This window comes from Bombina bombina, chromosome 1 (assembly GCF_027579735.1).
Source record: "Bombina bombina isolate aBomBom1 chromosome 1, aBomBom1.pri, whole genome shotgun sequence".
Classification (NCBI taxonomy): domain Eukaryota; kingdom Metazoa; phylum Chordata; class Amphibia; order Anura; family Bombinatoridae; genus Bombina; species Bombina bombina.
The window spans coordinates 531,528,069-531,551,018 of record NC_069499.1 but is presented as its reverse complement, the minus strand read 5'-3'; the positions used below and the strand labels follow the sequence as shown (position 1 = coordinate 531,551,018).

General features: G+C 42.1%; 1 protein-coding gene across 6 annotated transcripts in view; it reads right to left on the bottom strand.

Annotated features, from left to right (window-relative positions):
• Positions 1 to 861: 861 nt before the first annotated feature.
• The window catches only part of CREB1 (cAMP responsive element binding protein 1), a 448,507-nt gene continuing 426,418 nt past the window's right edge, over positions 862 to 22,950 (bottom strand). For all 6 annotated transcript variants that reach the window (XM_053698635.1, XM_053698634.1, XM_053698636.1 and 3 more), the window contains one exon: positions 862 to 1,969. In XM_053698635.1, coding sequence (XP_053554610.1) covers positions 1,825 to 1,969 — 145 coding nt within the window. In that variant the 3' untranslated portion in view covers positions 862 to 1,824. The remainder of the gene's footprint in view (positions 1,970 to 22,950) is intronic.

The following is a 22,950-nucleotide window of genomic DNA, read 5'->3' as shown; positions in this document are numbered from 1 at the left end:
GACAGTGAGTCCACTCTTAATACATCTCAGGTTAAAATTCAGGACATTTTTTTTTTTGTCAGTGCCCTGAATGTTAGGATCCAAAGCAGGCAGTACTACTTGAGGCTGGGTGAATCTTTGTAGTATCAGTAAATAAGGGCAGGGGGTAGTATTTTCTTTCTTCATTAATAATCAGGAGGGAAAAAATAAACTCTTCAATTCTTACCTAACCCAAGAAAGCACAAAAACATATACCCAACAGCTCTGAAAATAGTAATAGAAGAGTATGAGAAATACATGTAATAACCACCTTAAAATTACCAAAACAACACTATTAATTGGTTTTGAGATACTCAATAAAACATGGTAAGAAATGTCATAATTGTGTGCATGTGTATGTACACACACACACATTTATTTTATATATGTGCATGTATATATACATACACAGAAATAAAGAAGTACAGCATAAAGAAATCTGTACATGCAAAGAAACAAATAATCTGATGCACACAGTACATCATAGTTTTAAAATACAAAATGTATTTCAAATAGTACATAATTCTACTTAACATAAAATATTTTACAAGACATACAATCCCAAACACAAATCTTCTATAAACTTTTTTTCTTCCTATATATATATATATATATATATATATATATATATATATATATATATATATATATATATATATATATATAATGTTACTGTGAGCAGAGACAGAGACCAGTTATCTGTTGCAAGTGAGGATATTTACAAAATAACAAATTTAAGGAAAGGTAAAAGTCAATATTTTCAGTTTTTACACATTTTCATTTTCTTCATGCCAGCTTGGTAGGGATGGAAACATACAACTTCCATAAACATATACACAGAAATCCATCAAATATTTTTATGGTGGGTTGCTGGTGATAGGGATTTGTGTTTAAAGAAAAAGTACATAAAGAAGAATTGCACACGTTTAAAATCACACAGTTGTTTTTCTTTTCTGCTCTCAGAAATTGTTTGGTTTTGTAGAAACTTGTATGCCAAATTTTACAAAAATTTAGCTTGTTTCATAGGTTTAAAGAGGAGTGTTTTTTTTCAGTTTTCCAGTCTCAGAACTTTGTTAATTGTACCTAAATGTGCTTAGAAGGTATTCCTCCCACTGGGATGATATGATCGCGATTCGAGCCAAAAGAACAAAACATGAAGACTCCTCCATTTGAAAGAGAAGGCTATAAAAGCTCCTTTTCTCCACTTGTGGATTTTTAACAGACATAAAGTATGGTTAATCAGGTTTGGTAGTTTATCAAGCTTACCATTTCTTCATACCAACTCAATGTTACAGATGATGTATACTCACAAATACAAGAGTATAAGTGATGGATGCAACATGGGAGATAAAAGAGGTCCTTTTTTCACTCAACAGTCCGCACTCTACAGTATAATTATACACAGCCAAGTCAAGTGGCCTGAAATGCATTGTATACAAGCCCTTCCTGCACAAACAGTGCTTAGCAAACATAGTAAGAACAGCATGGGGTATCGAACAAAACTGGTACAAAAAAATAAAATAAAGTCTTTTCCTCTTGATAATCTTAAGGGTCCTGAAAGCCAGCGACGTCATTTACTTAGTGTGGGAGGCGTTAGAAATTTTCACAGTTTAATGCAAAAAGCAAGAAAGAGCAAAATTCTGTTGTTGTGGTCAGGAAGTTTTGTGTATAATGAAGAGGAATTTTTTTAAAAAATAAATGTTTACAAAAATAATAATAAAAAATAATAATGTTTGCCTAGCTGTGGTCAAATCAGTCTGTATCACCAGATGCAGTGAAAATAAGAAAAAAAATCAATTATTCCTGCTAATCAGATTTGTGGCAGTAAAGGTCTTTAAGTGCTTTTAGTTCTTCTATCAGTGTCTTGTTCTGATTTTCAAGTACTGCCACCCTGTTTTCTAGACACTTCACATATTCTTTCTTCTTTCTGCGGCATTCTCGTGCTGCCTCCCTGTGGATTATAAACAGGTTTTGTTTACATACATAAGCAAAATGAAATAAAGCAAAGACATTAAACTATATCTGTTCAAAAGCCTCAAGTGTTTAGTTAATATAAAGAGTTAAATAAAAAAACAAAATGTATGCTTACCTGATAAATTTATTTATTTCCGAACATGGAGAGTCCATGATTTCATTCCAATTACTAAAGGGGTATTCTCTCCTGGCCAGCAGGAGGAGGCAAAGAGCACCAAAGCAAAGCTGTTAAGTGTCACTTCCCTTACCCATAACCACCAGTCATTCAGCCAAAGAGAAATGGAAAAAGAAGATAACACAAAGGTGGTGAGGTGCTTGAAGTATAACAAAAAATATTGTCTTAATTAAGGGTCGTGGACTCTCCATGTCCGGAAAGAAATAATGTTATTAGGTAAGCATAAATTTTGTTTTCTTTCCTAAGACATGGAGAGTCCACGACGTCATTCCAATTACTAGTGGGAACCAATACCCAAGCTAGAGGACACGGAATGAACAGGGAGCGAGAACAAGACAGCAGGCCTAAACCAAAGGCACCACAGCTTGATGAAGAACCTTTCTCCCAAAAGAAGCCTCAGCCGAGGCAAAAGTATCAAACTTGTAAAATTTGGAAAAAGTATGCAGAGAGGACCAAGTTGCTGCTTTGCAAATCTGTTCCACAGAAGCTTCATTATTGAAAGCCCAAGAAGAGGAGACAGCCCTAGTGGAATGAGCCATAATTCTCTCAGGAGGATGCTGTCCAGCAGTCTCATAAGCAAAATGAATAATACTTCTCAACCAGAGGAAAAGAGAAGTAGAAGTTGCCTTCTGACCCCTATGCTTTCCTGAGAAACAAACAAAAAGGGCAGAAGACTGGCGAAAATCCTTAGAAGTCTATAGGTAGAATTTTAGAGCGCGCACAAAATCCAAGTTATGCAACCAACGTTCCTTTTGAGAAGAAGGACTAGGACAGAGAGAAGGAACAACAATTTCCTGATTAATATTTCTATCCGAAACCACCTTAGCGAGAAACCCCAATTTAGTACAAAGGACCGCGTTATCCGCATGAAAAATAAGGTATAGAGAATTGTACTGCAGAGCCGAGAGTTCAGAAACTCTGCAAGCAGAAGAAATAGCAAAAGGAAACAAAACTTCCAAGATAACAACTTAATATCTACAGAATGCATTGGCTCAAACAGAGCCTGCTGCAAAACTCTAAGAACTAAGTTAAGACTCCAAGGAGGAGAAACAGGTTTAAACCCAGGCCTGATTCTGACCAGAGCCTGACAAAAAGATTGAACATCTGGCACATCCGCCAGACGCTTATGTAAAATTATAGATAAAGCAGAAATCTGACCTTTCAGAGAACTGACAGACAACCCTTTCTCCAGACCTTCCTGGAGAAAAGACAAAATTTGAGGAATCCTGACCCTACTCCAAGAGAAGCCCTTGGATTCACACCAATATAGGTATTTACACCATACCTTATGGTAAATCTTACAAGCAACAGGCTTGCAAGCCTGAATCATGGTGTCAATGACTGACTCAGCCAGAACTAAGCGTTCAATCTCCATGCAGTCAGAGAAACAAGATTTGGATGGAGGAAAGGACCCTGAGTTAGAAGGTCCTTCCTCAGCGGTAACCTCCAAGGAGGAAGAGATGACATCTTCACTAGGGCTGCAAACCAGATTGTGCAAGGCCATGGAGGAGCTATTAGAATCAAAGACACTCTCTCCTGCTTGATACGAGCAATGACTCATGGAAGGAGAGCAAACGGAGGAAACAAGTATGCTAGACAGAAATCCCAAGGAATCGCCAGAGCATCTATCACTGCGGCCTGAGGATCTCTTGACCATTGGCATTCTGACGAGACGCCATCAGATCCAACTCCGGCACCCCCCAGTTGAGGGTTAATCTGGAGCCCACTCCCCGGGATGAAAGGTCTGTCTGCTCAGAAAATCCGCCTACCAGTTGTCCAGTCCTGAAATGTGGATGGCAGATAGAAGACAACTGTGAGCTTCCGCCCGCTGAATAATCCATGTCACCTCCTTCATGGCCAAGGAACTCAGAGTTCCTCCCTAGTGGTTGATGAAGGCTACTGAGGTGATGTTGTCCGACTGGAATCTGATAAACCGGGATAAAGACAACTGAGGCCAGGCCATTAGAACATTGAAGATCACTCTCAACTCCAAGATATTTATCGGAAGAGAAGACTTCTCTCGAGTCCATAGGCCCTGATCCTTTAACGAGTCCCAGACTGCTCCCTAGCCTAGCAGGCTGGCGTCCATGGTCACAATCACCCAGGAGGGTCTCCGGAAGCATGTTCCCTGAGACAGATGATCCTGAGAAATCCACCACTAAAGAGTCTATTGTCAACTGGTCCAGATCTATCCTCTGGGACAGATCCAAATGGTCTCCGTTCCATTGTCTGAGCATGCATAATTGCAGAGCTCTCAAATGTAATCGAGCAAAGGGAACGATGTACATGGAAGCGACCATCAAACCAATTACCTCTATTAATAGAGCTACTGACGGCCGGACAGTAGACTGAAGAGAGAGGCAAGAAGAGATCATTTTTGATTTTCTGACCTCAGTCAGAAAAATCTTAATAGATAGGGAATCTATGATGGTCCCTAAGAAGACCACCCTTGTAGCTGGAACAAGGGAACTCTTTTCCAGATTCACTTTCCATCCGTGGGAATGAAGACAAGATAACAAGATCTCCATATGAGATTTTGCTAGTTGAAAAGATGGCGCCTGAAACAAGATGTTGTCCAGATAGGGCACCACGGCGATTCCCTGAGACCTGACAACTTCCAAGAGAGCCCCCAGAACCTTTGAAAAAATTCTGGGAGCTGTGACAAGGCCGAACGGAAGAGCAACAAACTGAAAGTGCTTGTCCAGGAAAGCGAATCTCAGGAGCTTGTGATGATCCCTGTGGATGGGAACATGAAGATACGCGTCCTTCAGGTCTATGGTCGTCATGAACTGACCCTTTTGGACTAAAGGAAGAATGGAACGAATAGTTTCCATTTTTAATGACGGTACCCTGAGAAATTTGTTGAGACACTTCATGTCTAAAATGGGTTAAAAAGTTCCCTCTTTTTTGGGAACCACAAACAGATTTGAATAAAATCCTAGACCCGTTCCCTTACTGGAACTGGAACAATCACTCCCAGGAAGAAAAGGTCCTGAACGCAGTTCAAGAATGACTCTCTTTACTTGGTCTGCAGATAATCCTGAGAGGTGGAATCTGCCCCTGGGAGGACAATTCTTGAAGTCTATTTTGTAACCCTGAGATACAATGTCCATAGCCCAAAGGTCTGGGACATTGCGTATCCAGGCTTTTTGAAACAAGGAAAGTCTGATCCCCACCTGATCTAGTACCAGACCGGGGACTGACCCTTCATGCTGACTTAGTCTCAGATGAGGGCTTCTTTGATTGTTAACCCTTATTCCAAGTCTGATCGGGTCTCCAAAAACAGTAATACTGTTTTGGCTTGGAAGAGGAGGACTTCTGACCTTTGAAGTTACGAAAGGAACGAAAATTAGAATTTTGACACCCCTAAGGTCTATTCTTCTTGTCGTGTGGTAGAAAAGACCCCTTTCCACCCGTAATTTCAGAAATTATCTCTGCCAGACCAGGACCAAACAGGGTCCTACCCTTGTAAGGTAGCGACAGAAGCTTGGACTTGGAGGTAACATCAGCTGACCAAGATTTCAGCCACAAAGCCCCTTGGGCTAGTACAGTGAAGCCAGACATCTTGGCTTCCAGTCTAATTACTTGCATGTAAGCATCAGAAATAAAGGAATTGGCTAGTTTGAGGGCCTTAATCCTATATTGGATCTCCTCCAACAGAGTTTTCTCTAAAACCAACTGTGACAAAGCATTGCACCAATAAGATGCTGCACTTGCCACTGTGGCAATACAGACTGCAGGTTGCCATTGTAGACCCTGATTAACATACATTTTCTTTAAATAAGACTCCAGCTTTTTGTCTATAGGGTCCTTAAAGGAACAGCTATCCTCAATAGGAATCGTGGTTCTCTTAGCCAGAGAAGAAATAGCCCCTTCTACCTTAGGCACTGTGCGCCATGAGTCTCAAATGAAGTCAGCAACAAGAAACATTTTTTTTAAAAACAGGAGACCGGGAGAAAGATATCCCTGGCTTATCCCACTCTTGTGCAATGATCTCCGACACACGGTCTGGAACAGGAAACACTTCCACAGAGGAAGGAACATCAAATTATTTGTTAAGGTTACTAGATTTATTAGGGTTAACAGCGACAGAAGAATCTGAGTCGTCCAAAGTAGCCAGTACCTCCTTTAACAGTACACAGAGGTGTTCAAGCTTAAATCTGAAGATGATATCTGTGCAGCAAAAGCTACAGGAAAATATACGCCTCCAGGAGGCTGAGAGGAACCACGGGGCACTGTATGTGACACAATTGAGGCTTGGGACGTTTGAGGAGAAAGCTGCAGGAAACAGCATCGGAAAAAGAGGATGGCTCCGCGTCGGCTGGATTGAAGATGGAACCGCTCCGCTCCGATTGATTAAAGATAGAAGATGCCGCTTGGATGAAGACTTCTGCTGGATGGAGGACCACTTGTGCCCTGATCGGATGAAGAGTTCGGCTGGGCTGGGTGAAGACGGCTCAAGGTAGGGTGATCTTCAATGGGGTAGTGTTCGGTTTATTTAAGGGGGGATCGGGTGGGTTTTAGAGTGGGGTGTGTGGGTGGTGGGTTGTAATGTTGGGGGGGGTATTGTATTTAGTTTTTTTACAGGTAAAAGAGCTGATTACTTTGGGGCAATGCCCCGCAAAAAGCCCTTTTAAGGGCTGGTAAAAGAGCTGGTTACTTTGGGGCAATGCCCCGCAAAAGGCCCTTTTAAGTTTTATTATTTTGGGGGGCTTTTTTATTTTATTAGGGGGGCTTAGATTAGGTGTAATTAGATTAAAATTCTTGTAATTTTTTTATTTTTTGTAATTTAGTGTTTGTTTTTTTTAAATATAGTTTAGTGTATTTGTAACTTAGGTTAGGATTTATTTTACAGGTAATTTTGCAATTATTTTAACTAGGTAGATATTAAATAGTTATTAACTATTTAATAGCTATTGTACCTAGTTAAAATAAATACAAAGTTGCCTGTAAAATAAATATAAATCCTAAAAATGCTACCATGTAACTATTAGTTATATTGTAGCTATATTAGGGTTTATTTTATAGGTAAGTATTTAGTTTTAAATAGGAATAATTTATTTAATTTTAGAAATTTTAGTTAGATTTATTAAAAATAGATTTAAGTTAGGGGGTGTTAGGGTTAGACTTAGGTTTAGGGGTTAATACATTTAATATAGTAGTGCCGACGTTGGGGGCGGCAGATTAGGGGTTAATAATTGTAGGTAGGTGGCAGCGACGTTACGGGCGGCAGATTAGGGGTTAATAAATATAATATAGGTGTCGGCGATGTTAGGGTCAGCATATTAGGGGTTCATAGGAATAATGTAGGTGGCGGCGGTGTCCGGAGCGGCAGATTAGGGGTTAATAGTATAATGCAGGTGGCGACGATGTTGGGGGCGGCAGATTAGAGGTTAATAAGTGTAAGGTTAGGGGTGTTTAGACTCGGGGTTCATGTTAGGGTGTTAGGTGTAGCCTTAGAAAGTGTTTCCCCATAGGAAACAATGGGGCTGCGATAAGAGCTGAACGCTGCTTTTTTGCAGGTGTTAAGTTTTTTTTTCAGCCAGCTCAGCCCCATTGTATCCTATGGGGAAATCGTACACAAGCACTTTTTGCCAGCTTACCGTTACCGTAAGCAACGCTAGTATTACAGGTAGAAGTGGCGCTAAATTTGCTCAATGCTCACTTTTCTGAGGCTAACGCAGCCATTCAGAAATACCAGCGTTGTTTAAAGTGTGCGCTGGAAAAAAAAACAAAAACATAATTTATGTAAGAACTTACCTGATAAATTCATTTCTTTCATATTAACAAGAGTCCATGAGCTAGTGACGTATGGGATATACATTCCTACCAGGAGGGGCAAAGTTTCCCAAACCTTAAAATGCCTATAAATACACCCCTCACCACACCCACAAATCAGTTTAACGAATAGCCAAGAAGTGGGGTGATAAGAAAAAGTGCGAAGCATATAAAATAAGGAATTGGAATAATTGTGCTTTATACAAAAAAATCATAACCACCACAAAAAAGGGTGGGCCTCATGGACTCTTGTTAATATGAAAGAAATGAATTTATCAGGTAAGTTCTTACATAAATTATGTTTTCTTTCATGTAATTAACAAGAGTCCATGAGCTAGTGACGTATGGGATAATGACTACCCAAGATGTGGATCTTTCCACACAAGAGTCACTAGAGAGGGAGGGATAAAATAAAGACAGCCAATTCCTGCTGAAAATAATCCACACCCAAAATAAAGTTTAACAAAAAACATAAGCAGAAGATTCAAACTGAAACCGCTGCCTGAAGAACTTTTCTACCAAAAACTGCTTCAGAAGAAGAAAATACATCAAAATGGTAGAATTTAGTAAAAGTATGCAAAGAAGACCAAGTTGCTGCTTTGCAGATCTGGTCAACCGAAGCTTCATTCCTAAACGCCCAGGAAGTAGATACTGACCTAGTAGAATGAGCTGTAATTCTTTGAGGCGGAGTTTTACCCGACTCAACATAGGCAAGATGAATTAAAGATTTCAACCAAGATGCCAAAGAAATGGCAGAAGCTTTCTGGCCTTTCCTAGAACCGGAAAAGATAACAAATAGACTAGAAGTCTTACGGAAAGATTTCGTAGCTTCAACATAATATTTCAAAGCTCTAACAACATCCAAAGAATGCAATGATTTCTCCTTAGAATTCTTAGGATTAGGACATAATGAAGGAACCACAATTTCTCTACTAATGTTGTTGGAATTCACAACTTTAGGTAAAAATTCAAAAGAAGTTCGCAACACCGCCTTATCCTGATGAAAAATCAGAAAAGGAGACTCACACGAAAGAGCAGATAATTCAGAAACTCTTCTAGCAGAAGAGATGGCCAAAAGGAACAAAACTTTCCAAGAAAGTAATTTAATGTCCAATGAATGCATAGGTTCAAACGGAGGAGCTTGAAGAGCTCCCAGAACCAAATTCAAACTCCAAGGAGGAGAAATTGACTTAATGACAGGTTTTATACGAACCAAAGCTTGTACAAAACAATGAATATCAGGAAGAATAGCAATCTTTCTGTGAAAAAGAACAGAAAGAGCAGAGATTTGTCCTTTCAAAGAACTTGCGGACAAACCCTTATCCAAACCATCCTGAAGAAATTGTAAAATTCTCGGTATTCTAAAAGAATGCCAAGAAAAATGATGAGAAAGACACCATGAAATATAAGTCTTCCAGACTCTATAATATATCTCTCGAGATACAGATTTACGAGCCTGTAACATAGTATTAATCACGGAGTCAGAGAAACCTCTATGACCAAGAATCAAGCGTTCAATCTCCATACCTTTAAATTTAAGGATTTCAGATCCGGATGGAAAAAAGGACCTTGTGACAGAAGGTCTGGTCTTAACGGAAGAGTCCATGGCTGGCAAGATGCCATCCGGACAAGATCCGCATACCAAAACCTGTGAGGCCATGCCGGAGCTATTAGCAGAACAAACGAGCATTCCCTCAGAATCTTGGAGATTACTCTTGGAAGAAGAACTAGAGGCGGAAAGATATAGGCAGGATGATACTTCCAAGGAAGTGATAATGCATCCACTGCCTCCGCCTGAGGATCCCGGGATCTGGACAGATACCTGGGAAGTTTCTTGTTTAGATGAGAGGCCATCAGATCTATCTCTGGGAGCCCCCACAATTGAACAATCTGAAGAAATACCTCTGGGTGAAGAGACCATTCGCCCGGATGCAACGTTTGGCGACTGAGATAATCCGCTTCCCAATTGTCTACACCTGGGATATGAACCGCAGAGATTAGACAGGAGCTGGATTCCGCCCAAACCAAAATTCGAGATACTTCTTTCATAGCCAGAGGACTGTGAGTCCCTCCTTGATGATTGATGTATGCCACAGTTGTGACATTGTCTGTCTGAAAACAAATGAACGATTCTCTCTTCAGAAGAGGCCAAAACTGAAGAGCTCTGAAAATTGCACGGAGTTCCAAAATATTGATCGGTAATCTCACCTCCTGAGATTCCCAAACTCCTTGTGCCGTCAGAGATCCCCACACAGCTCCCCAACCTGTGAGACTTGCATCTGTTGAAATTACAGTCCAGGTCGGAAGAACAAAAGAAGCCCCCTGAATTAAACGATGGTGATTTGTCCACCACGTTAGAGAGTGTCGAACAATCGGTTTTAAAGATATTAATTGAGATATCTTCGTGTAATCCCTGCACCATTGGTTCAGCATACAGAGCTGAAGAGGTCGCATGTGAAAACGAGCAAAGGGGATCGCGTCCGATGCAGCAGTCATAAGACCTAGAATTTCCATGCATAAGGCTACCGAAGGGAATGATTGTGACTGAAGGTTTCGACAAGCTGTAATCAATTTTAGACGTCTCTTGTCTGTTAAAGACAGAGTCATGGACACTGAATCTATCTGGAAACCCAGAAAGGTTACCCTTGTTTGAGGAATCAAAGAACTTTTTGGTAAATTGATCCTCCAACCATGATCTTGAAGAAACAACACAAGTCGATTCGTATGAGACTCTGCTAAATGTAAAGACGGAGCAAGTACCAAGATATCGTCCAAATAAGGAAATACCACAATACCCTGTTCTCTGATTACAGACAGAAGGGCACCGAGAATCTTTGTGAAAATTCTTGGAGCTGTAGCAAGGCCAAACGGTAGAGCCACAAATTGGTAATGCTTGTCTAGAAAAGAGAATCTCAGGAACTGATAATGATCTGGATGAATCGGAATATGCAGATATGCATCCTGTAAATCTATTGTGGACATATAATTCCCTTGCTGAACAAAAGGCAATATAGTCCTTACAGTTACCATCTTGAACGTTGGTATCCTTACATAACGATTCAATAATTTTAGATCCAGAACTGGTCTGAAGGAATTCTCCTTCTTTGGTACAATGAAGAGATTTGAATAAAACCCCATCCCCTGTTCCGGAACTGGAACTGGCATAATTACTCCAGCCAACTCTAGATCTGAAACACAATTCAGAAATGCTTGAGCTTTCACTGGATTTACTGGGACATGGGAAAGAAAAAATCTCTTTGCAGGAGGTCTCATCTTGAAACCAATTCTGTACCCTTCTGAAACAATGTTCTGAATCCAAAGATTGTGAACAGATTTGATCCAAATTTCTTTGAAAAAACGTAACCTGCCCCCTACCAGCTGAACTGGAATGAGGGCCGTACCTTCATGTGAACTTAGAAGCAGGCTTTGCCTTTCTAGCAGGCTTGGATTTATTCCAGACTGGAGATGGTTTCCAAACTGAAACTGCTCCTGAGGACGAAGGATCAGGCTTTTGTTCTTTGTTGAAACGAAAGGAACGAAAACGATTGTTAGCCCTGTTTTTACCTTTAGATTTTTTATCCTGTGGTAAAAAAGTTCCTTTCCCACCAGTAACAGTTGAAATAATAGAATCCAACTGAGAACCAAATAATTTGTTTCCCTGGAAAGAAATGGAAAGTAGAGTTGATTTAGAAGCCATATCAGCATTCCAAGTCTTAAGCCATAAAGCTCTTCTGGCTAAGATAGCCAGAGACATAAATCTAACATCAACTCTAATAATATCAAAAATGGCATCACAGATGAAATTATTAGCATGCTGGAGAAGAATAATAATATCATGAGAATCACGATTTGTTACTTGTTGCGCTAGAGTTTCCAACCAAAAAGTTGAAGCTGCAGCAACATCAGCCAATGATATAGCAGGTCTAAGAAGATTACCTGAACATAGATAAGCTTTTCTTAGAAAAGATTCAATTTTTCTATCTAAAGGATCCTTAAACGAGGTACCATCTGACGTAGGAATGGTAGTACGTTTAGCAAGGGTAGAAATAGCCCCATCAACTTTAGGGATTTTGTCCCAAAATTCTAACCTGTCAGGCGGAACAGGATATAATTGCTTAAAACGTTTAGAAGGAGTAAATGAATTACCCAATTTATCCCATTCCTTAGCAATTACTGCAGAAATAGCATTAGGAACAGGAAAGACTTCTGGAATAACCGCAGGAGCTTTAAAAACCTTATCCAAACGTATAGAATTAGTATCAAGAGGACTAGAATCCTCTATTTCTAAAGCAATTAGTACTTCTTTAAGTAAAGAGCGAATAAATTCCATCTTAAATAAATATGAAGATTTATCAGCATCAATCTCTGAGACAGAATCCTCTGAACTAGAAGAGTCCAAAGAATCAGAATGATGGTGTTCATTTAAAAATTCATCTGTAGAGAGAGAAGATTTAAAAGACTTTTTACGTTTACTAGAAGGAGAAATAACAGACAAAGCCTTCTTTATGGATTCAGAAACAAAATCTCTTATGTTATCAGGAACATTCTGCACCTTAGATGTTGAGGGAACTGCAACAGGCAATGGTACATCACTAAAGGAAATATTATCTGCTTTAACAAGTTTGTCATGACAATTAATACAAACAACAGCTGGAGAAATAGCTACCAAAAGTTTACAGCAGATACACTTAGCTTTGGTAGATCCAGCAGGCAGTGGTTTTCCTGTAGTATCTTCTGGCTCAGATGCAACGTGAGACATCTTGCAATATGTAAGAGAAAAAACAACATATAAAGCAAAATAAATCAAATTCCTTATAAGACAGTTTCAGGAATGGGAAAAAAATGCCAAACATCAAGCTTCTAGCAACCAGAAGCAAATGAAAATGAGACTGAAATAATGTGGAGACAAAAGCGACGCCCATATTTTTTGGCGCCAAATAAGACGCCCACATTATTTGGCGCCTAAATGCTTTTGGCGCCAAAAATGACGCCACATCCGGAACGCCGACATTTTTGGCGCAAAATAACGTCAAAAAATGACGCAACTTCCGGCGACACGTATGACGCCGGAAACGGAAATGAATTTTTGCGCCAAAAAAATCCGCGCCAAAAATGACGCAATAAAATGAAGCATTTTCAGCCCCCGCGAGCCTAACAGCCCACAGGGAAAAAAGTCAAATTTTTGAGGTAAGACAAAATATGATAATTTAAAGCATAATCCCAAATATGAAACTGACTGTCTGGAAATAAGGAAAGTTGAACATTCTGAGTCAAGGCAAATAAATGTTTGAATACATATATTTAGAACTTTAAAAATAAAGTGCCCAACCATAGCTTAGAGTGTCACAGAAAATAAGACTTACTTACCCCAGGACACTCATCTACATGTTTGTAGAAAGCCAAACCAGTACTGAAACGAGAATCAGTAGAGGAAATGGTAAATATAAGAGTATATCGTCGATCTGAAAAGGGAGGTAAGAGATGAATCTCTACGACCGATAACAGAGAACCTTATGAAATAGACCCCGTAGAAGGAGATCACTGCATTCAATAGGCAATACTCTCCTCACATCCCTCTGACATTCACTGCACGCTGAGAGGAAAACCGGGCTCCAACTTGCTGCGGAGCGCATATCAACGTAGAATCTAGCACAAACTTACTTCACCACCTCCCTTGGAGGCAAAGTTTGTAAAACTGATTTGTGGGTGTGGTGAGGGGTGTATTTATAGGCATTTTAAGGTTTGGGAAACTTTGCCCCTCCTGGTAGGAATGTATATCCCATACGTCACTAGCTCATGGACTCTTGTTAATTACATGAAAGAAATTTATGCTTACCTGATAAATTTCTTTCTCTTGTGGTGTATCCAGTCCACGGGTTCATCCATTACTTGTGGGATATTCTCCTTCCCAACAGGAAGCTGCAAGAGGACACCCACAGCAGAGCTGTCTATATAGCTCCTCCCCTAACTGCCCCCCCCAGTCATTCGACCGAAGACAAGCAAGAAAAAAGGAGAAACTATAGGGTGCAGTGGTGACTTTAGTTTAAAAATAAAAAACACCTGCCTTAAAATGACAGGGCGGGCCGTGGACTGGATACACCACAAGAGAAAGAAATTTATCAGGTAAGCATAAATTTTGTTTTCTCTTGTAAGGTGTATCCAGTCCATGGGTTCATCCATTACTTGTGGGATACCAATACCAAAGCTTTAGGACACGGATGAAGGGAGGGACAAGGCAGGAACTTAAACGGAAGGCACCACTGCCTGCAAGACCTTTCTCCCAAAAATAGCCTCAAAGGAAGCAAAAGTATCAAATTTGTAGAATTTAGAAAAAGTATGAAGCGAAGACCAAGTCGCCGCCTTACAAATCTGTTCAACAGAGGCCTCATTTTTAAAAGCCCATGTGGAAGCTACCGCTCTAGTGGAATGAGCTGTAATTCTTTCAGGAGGCTGCTGGCCAGCAGTCTCATAAGCTAAACGGATTATGCTTCTCAGCCAAAAAGAAAGAGAAGATGCCGAAGCCTTTTGGCCTCTCCTCTGTCCAGAGTAGACAACAAACAATGCAGATGTTTGACGAAAAACCTTAGTAGCTTGTAAATAAAACTTTAAAGCACGAACCACGTCAAGATTGTGTAACAGACGTTCCTTCTTTGAAGAAGGATTAGGACACAGTGACGGAACAACAATCTCCTGATTGATATTCTTATTAGATACCACCTTAGGAAGAAACCCAGGTTTGGTACGCAAAACTACCTTATCTGCATGGAAGATCAGATAAGGGGAATCACACTTCTGTGAAAAGTTTTCTTCTGTGAAAAGCACACTGGTCTAAAAGAGGCTGCTTCCGGGTGGTAAATCGCCATAGAACAAGCCACTGAGCTGTTGTTCGTTCCTGGTAGAGCGCTTCTCTCTTTGTATGCAAGGGGAATCACACTGTAAGGCAGATAACTCTGAAACTCTTCGAGCCGAAGAGATAGCTACCAAAAACAGAACTTTCCAAGATAAAAGCTTGATATCTATGGAATGCAGAGGTTCAAAACGGAACCCCTTGAAGAACTTTAAGAACTAAATTTAAACTACATGGCGGAGCAACAGGTTTAAACACAGGCTTGATTCTAACTAAAGCCTGACAAAACGCCTGAACGTCTGGAACATCTGCCAGACGCTTGTGCAGATGAATAGACAGAGCAGAAATCTGTCCCTTTAAGGAACTAGCTGACAATCCCTTCTCCAATCCTTCTTGGAGAAAGGATAATATCCTAGGAAGGACAACTGTAAAAAACAGAAACAGAGGCGCCACATGTGTAGATCAATGGATACCACAAACACCAAACTGGACAAGATACAGGGTACTCACAAACATGAAGGCACTCTCGTGTGCCTATTAGAGGCAGGCTGGTATTCTAAACAGCAAACCAGCTGGCTGTGTGAATGAATCCCCGTCGTGGTGTCCTGAAGCAGTGGATCTCCTGAAAGGCAGCCCTTGCCTAGATCGTTTCCTATAGGTTGGAACAGGGGAGAAAGGCTAAACAGCCTTTGGGTTACCTGAAGGGAGATTGATAAACACACCAGACTTAGTGAATCATAAAACTAGCATTTATTATACAGAATAAAATAGCCTGTACAAGCTCATACAAGCCTGAGGAAACGGGGTTACCCCCGAGAATCGCGTCGCTGTACATCTCTATATGTTATAGGAGATTTGATTTTAACACACCAGCTGTAATGTGCTACATTACTGGCTATTTTATTCTGTATAATAAATGCTAGTTTTATGATTCACTAAGTCTGGTGTGTTTATCAATCTCCCTTCAAGTAACCCAAAGGCTGTTTAGCCTTTCTCCCCTGTTCCAACGTATAGGAAACGATCTAGGCAAGGGCTGCCTTTCAGGAGATCCACTGCTTCAGGACACCACGACGGGGATTCGTTCACACAGCCAGCTGGTTTGCTGTTTAGAATACCAGCCTGCCTCTAATAGGCACACGAGAGTGCCTTCATGTTTGTGAGTACCCTGTATCTTGTCCAGTTTGGTGTTTGTGGTATCCATTGATCTACACATGTGGCGCCTCTGTTTCTGTTTTTTACAGTTGTCCATCTAAGAAATTACATCACTTGTGAAGTGAAGACCGAGAGCTGCCTTCTTCATTTATTCCTTTCTCATACGGACTTATTTTGGGACTGTATATTTACACCGCCTATACTGGACACCATCCAGTGCAACGTGTGTATATACACATATATACATTTTTATATTAATCATAATAACTCTTTTAATTAAGTCTGCATTTTATTTTATTTATAATAATTTATTTATTAATTCTGTATTTTAGTTTCGCTCTCACCATAACTTTTTATGGGTTTTTTATAAATATTTACACTAGGGTCACCCACACCATCTGTTAAATAGCGCCTCCTATAGGTTATCTGTGACACACTGTCACAGAGTTTCCAGTTTTCAGTAGTAATATCCTAGGAATCCTGACTTTACTCCATGAGTAACCCTTGGATTCACACAAAATGAAGATATTTACCATATCTTATGATAGATCTCGGAGAAACCACGTTTTGATAAAATCAAGTGTTCTCCAAGCAGTCAGCCGCAGAGAAATTAGATTTGGATGTTTGAATGGACCTTGGAGTAGAAGGTCCAGCCTCAGCGGCAGAGTCCATGGTGGAAAGGATGACATGTCCACCAGATCTGCATACCAAGTCCTGCGTGGCCACGCAGGTGCTATCAAAATCACTGAAGCTCTCTCCTGCTTGATCTTGGCAATCAGACGAGGGAGGAGAGGAAATGGTGGGAACACATAAGCCAGGCTGAAGGACCAGGGCACTGCTAGAGCATCTATCAGCGCTGCCTGGGGATCCCTTGACCTGGACCCGTAACAAGGAAGCTTGGCGTTCTGACGAGACGCCATCAGATCCAGTTCTGGTTTGCCCCATAGTTGAATCAGCTGAGCAAATACCTCCAGATGGAGCTCCCACTCCCCCGGATGAAAAGTCTGCCGACTTAGAAAATCCGCCTCCCAGTTCTCTACTCCTGGGATATGGATAGCTGAGAGATGGCAAGAGTGAACCTCTGCCCATAGAATTATCTTTGAAACCTCCAACATTGCCAGGGGGCTTCTTGTTCCCCCCTGATGGTTGATATAGGCTACCGTCGTGATATTGTCCGACTGAAATCTGATGAACCTGATCGCAGCTAGTTGAGGCCAAGCCTGAAGAGCATTGAATATCGCTCTCAGTTCCAGAATGTTTATCGGAAGGAGGGCTTCCTCCTGAGTCCACGAACCCTGAGCCTTCAGGGAGTTCCAGACTGCGCCCCAGCCCAGAAGGCTGGCATCTGTCGTCACTATAGTCCACTCTGGCCTGCGAAAGCTCATTCCCCTGGACAGATGGACCCGAGATAACCACCAGAGAAGAGAATCCCAGGTCTCTTGATCCAGATTTAGCAGAGGGGACAAATCTGTGTAGTCCCTATTCCACTGATTGAGCATGCAAACTTGCAGTGGTCTGAGATGTAGGCGGGCAAACGGAACTATGTCCATTGCCACTACCATTAGGCCGATTACTTCCATACACTGAGCCACTGACGGCCTAGAAGTGGAATGAAGAGCACGGCAGGAAGTTAGAAGCTTTGATAACCTGACCTCTGTCAGAATTTTTTTTTATTTCTACTAAATCTATCAGTGTTCCTAGGAAGGAAACTCTTGTGAGAGGGGAGAGAGAACTCTTTTCTTTGTTCACCTTCCACCCGTGAGACCTCAGAAAGGCCAGAACAATGTCCGTATGGGACTTGGCGATTTGAAAAGTCGACGCCTGTATCAGAATGTCGTCTAGGTAAGGAGCCACCGCTATGCCCCGTGGCCTTAGAACCACCAGTAGGGACCCTAGAACCTTCGTAAAGATTCTTGGTGCCGTGGCTAACCCGAAGGAAAGAGCTACAAACTGGTAATGCCTGTCTAAGAAGGCGAACCTGAGGAACTGATGATGATCTCTGTGAATAGGAATGTGGAGATAAGCATCCTTTAAGTCCACTGAAGGATGGGACTCTGAGAAATTTGTTTAGGATCTTGAGATCCAAGATTGGTCTGAAAGTTCCCTCTTTTTTGGGAACTATAAACAGATTTGAATAGAAGCCCTGCCCCTGTTCCTCCCTTGGAACTGGGTGGATCACTCCCATAACCAGTAGGTCTTGAACACAACTTAAGAATGCCTCTCTCTTTATCTGGTTTACAGATAATTGTGAGAGATGAAATCCCCCCTTTGGAGATGAAGCTTTGAAGTCCAGAAGATATCCCTGGGAAACAATCTCTATTGCCCAGGGATCCTGGACGTCTCTTGCCCAAGCCTGGGCGAAGAGAGAAAGTCTGCCCCTACTAGATCCGGTCCCGGATCGGGGGCTACTCCTTCATGCTGTCTTAGAGGCGGCAGCAGGTTTTTTGGCCTGCTTCCCCTTGCTCCATGCCTGGTTCGGTCTCCAGACTGGTTTGGACTGGGCGAAATTTCCCTCTTGTTTTGCATTAGAGGAAGTGGAAGCTGCGCCACTCTCGAAGTTTCGAAATGAAAGAAAATTATTCTGTTTGGTCCTTAATTTATTGTACCTATCCTGAGGAAGGGCGTGACCTTTTCCTCCAGTAATATCAGAAATGATCTCCTTCAGGCCCGGCCCGAATAGGGTCTGTCCTTTGAAGGGGATGTTAAGAAGCTTAGACTTTGAAGTAATGTCTGCTGACCAGGACTTAAGCCATAGCGCCCTGCGCGCCAGAATGGCAAACCTGAATTCTTAGCCGTTAGTTTGGTTAGATGAAAAACGGCGTCAGAAATAAAGGAATTAGCTAACTTGAGAGCTTTAATCCTGTCTAAAATATCATCTAACGGGGTCTCCACCTGTAGAGCCTCCTCAAGAGTATATCGTCGATCTGAAAAGGGAGGTAGGAGATTAATCTCTACGACCGATAACAGAGAACCTATGAAATAGATCCCCGTTAGGATGACCATTGCAATCAATAGGTAATACTCCCTTCACATCCCTCTGTCATTCACTGCACTCTGAGAGGAACCAGGCTTCAGCATGCTGAGAAGCGCATATCAACGTAGAAATCTAGCACAAACTTACTTCACCACCTCTATAGGAGGCAAAGTTTGTAAAACTGAATTGTGGGTGTGGTGGGGGTGTATTTATAGGCATTTTGATGTTTGGGAAACTTTGCCCCTCCTGGTAAGAATGTATATCCCATACGTCACTAGCTCATGGACTCTTGCCAATTACATGAAAGAAAGATTCTTTATACATTTTGAGAACGCCTCTCTCTTTATATGGTCTACAGATATTCTTGAGAGAAGAAACCTGCCTCTGGGAGGAAACGTCTTGAATGCTATCTTGTACCCCTGAGAAACAATTTCCACCGCCCATAGGTCTGGGACCTCTTGTAGCCAAGCTTGAGCGAATTGAGAAAGCCTGCCCCCTACTAGATCCGTTCCTGAATCGGGGGCCAACCCTTCATGCTGACATGGAGTCAGCCGCAGGTTTCTTAGACTGTTTCCCCTTGTTCCAAGACTGACCAGACTTCCAGGAAGACTTAGCTAGTTCCTGCTTGGAACAGGAAGCAGAGCATTTACCTCTAAAGTTATGACAGGAAAGAAAATTACTCTGATGCCCTTTATGCTTATTCTTCTTATCCCGAGGAAGAAAAGATCCCTTTCCTCCTGATAAATTTCTTTCTCCTACGGTGTATCCGGTCCACGGCTTCATCCTTACTTGTGGGATATTCTCAATCCCTACAGGAAGTGGCAAAGAGAGCACACAGCAGAGCTGTCCATATAGCTCCCCTCAGGCTCCGCCCCCCAGTCATTCGACCGACGGTTAGGAGAAAAAGGAGAACCATAGGGTGCAGTGGTGACTGTAGTTTGCAAAATAAATTTAAACCTGACCAAATGCCAGGGTGGGCCGTGGACCGGATACACCGTAGGAGAAAGAAATTTATCAGGTACACATAAATTCTGTTTTCTCCTACATTGGTGTATCCGGTCCACGGCTTCATCCTTACTTGTGTGAACCAATACCAAAGCTTTAGGACAAGGATGAAGGGAGGGAGCAAGTCAGGTAACCTAAATGGAAGGCACCACTGCTTGTAAAACCTTTCTCCCAAAAATAGCCTCCGAAGAGCAAAAGTATAGAATTTGTAAAATTTGGTGAATGTATGCAGTGAAGACCAAGTCGCTGCCTTACAAATCTGTTCAACAGAAGAACTGAAAGAACTAAATTTAGACTCCATGGAGGAGCCACAGGTCTGTAGACAGGCTTGATTTTGACTAAAGCCTGTACAAACACCTGAACATCTGGCACGGCTGCCAGACGCTTGTGTAACAAAACAGACAGAGCAGATATCTGTCCTTTTAAGGAACTAGCTGATAGACCTTTCTCCAATCCTTCTTGGAGAAAAGATAGTATCCTTGGAATCCTAATCTTACTCCATGAGTAACCCTTGGATTCGCACCAGCAAAGATATTTCCGCCATATCTTATGGTAAATTTTCCTGGTGACAGGCTTTCTAGCCTGGATCAGAGTATCTATAACTGATTCCGAAAACCCACGCTTAGCTAGAATCAAGCGTTCAATCTCCAAGCAGTCAGTTGCAGAGAAACTAGGTTTGGATGTTCGAATGGACCTTGAATTAGAAGGTCCTGCCTCAAAGGTAGCTTCCATGGTGGAACCGATGACATATTCACCAAGTCCGCATACCAAGTCCTGCGTGGCCACGCAGGAGCTATCAGAATTACCGAAGCCTTCTCCTGTTTGATCCTGGCTACTAGCCGGGGGAGAAGAGAAAACGGTGGAAAGACATAAGCTAGATTGAACGACCAAGGCGCCACTAAGGCATCTACCAATGTCGCCTTGGGATACCTGGACCCGTAACGTGAAACTTTGGAGTTCTGACGTGACGCCATCAGATCCAGATCTGGAATGCCCCATAGTTGAGTTAACTGGGCAAAAACCTCCGGGTGAAGTTCCCACTCCCCCGGATGGAAAGTCTGACGACTCAGATAATCCGCTTCCCAGTGTCCACTCCTGGGATGTGAATTGCCGATAGATGGCAGGAGTGATCCTCTGCCCATTTGATGATCTTGGATACCTCCCTCATCGCCAGGGAACTCTTTGTTCCCCCTGATGATTGATGTACGCTACAGTTGTCATGTTGTCCGACTGAAATCTGATGAATTTGGCCTCCGCTAGTTGAGGCCATGCCTGGAGCGCATTGAATATCGCTCTCAATTCCAAAATGTTTATCGGGAGAAGAGATTCTTCCCGAGACCATAGACCCTGAGCTTTAAGGGACTCCCAGACTGCACCCCAGCCTAAGAGGCTGGCGTCGGTCGTGACAATGATCCACTCCGGTCTGCGGAAACTCATTCCCTGAGACAGGTGATCCTGAGACAACCACCAGAGGAGTGAGTCTCTGGTTTTCTGGTCCATTTGTATCTGGGGAGACAAATCTGCATAATCCCCATTCCACTGTTTGAGCATGCACAGTTGCAATGGTCTTAAATGAATTCGAGCAAAGGGAACCACGACCATTGCCGCAACCATTAGTCCTATTGCCTCCATGCACTGAGCTATGGAGGGTTGAGGAATGGATTGAAGAACTCGACAATTGTTCAAAAGTTTTAACTTCCTGACCTCTGTCAGAAAGATCTTCATTTCTACCGAGTCTATTATTGTTCCCAGGAAGGGAACCCTTGTGAACGGGGACAGAGAACTCTTTTCTATGTTCACCTTCCACCCGTGAGACCTTAGAAAGGCTAGAACAATGTCCGTATGAGCCTTTTGCTTGTCCAGAAAGGCGAACCTCAGGAACTGATGGTGATCTATGTGGATAGGAATATGCAGATACGCATCCTTTAAGTCCACGGTAGTCATATATTGACCCTCCTGGATCATTGGCAAAATTGTCCGAATGGTTTCCATTTTGAATGATGGAACTCTGAGGAATTTGTTTAGGATTTTTAAATCCAGAATTGGCCTGAAAGTTCCTTCCTTTTTGGGAACTACAAACAGGTTTGAGTAGAAACCCAGTCCTTGTTCTGCTGTTGGAACTGGGTGTATCACTCCCATTTTTAAAAGTCTTCTATGCAATGTAAGAATGCCTGTCTCTTTATCTGGTCTAAAGATAAGCGAGACATGTGGAACCTTCCCTTTGGAGGAAAGTCCTTGAATTCTAGAAGATACCCCTGAGAGACAATTTCTAGTGCCCAGGGGTCCGGAACATCTCTTGCCCAAGCCTGAGCAAAGAGAGAAAGTCTGCCCCCTACTAGATCCGGTCCCGGATCGGGGGCTAACCTTTCATGCTGTCTTGGTAGCAGCAACAGGCTTCTTGGCCTGTTTACCTTTGTTCCAGCCTTGCAATGGTTTCCATGCTGGTTTGGGCTGGGATGCGTTACCCTCTTGTCTAGTGGCTGTAGAGGTAGAAGCAGGTCCGTTCCTGAAATTGCGAAAGGAACGAAAATTAGACTTATTCTTAGCTTTGAAAGGTCTATCTTGTGGAAGGGCATGGCCCTTTCCCCCAGTGATATCTGAAATAATTTCTTTCAACTCTGGCCCGAATAGGGTCTTACCCTTGAAAGGAATATTAAGCAATTTTGTTTTGGACGACACATCCGCCGACCAAGATTTTAGCCAAAGCGCTCTGCGCGCCACGATTACAAAATTAGAATTTTTTGCCGCTAATTTAGCTAACTGAAAAGCGGCATCTGTAATGAAGGAATTAGCCAACTTCAGGGCGTGAATTCTGTCCATGACTTCATCATAAGTCTTTGAAAGCGCAACTATCTTCTATTGGTATAGTCGTGCGTTTAGCTAGTGTTGAAACTGCCCCCTCTACCTTAGGGACCGTCTGCCACGCGTCCCTTCTGGGGTCAACAATGGGGAACATTTTCTTAAATATAGGGGGGGGGGGGGGACCAAAAGGTACACCTGGTCTCTCCCACTCCCTAGTCACAATAT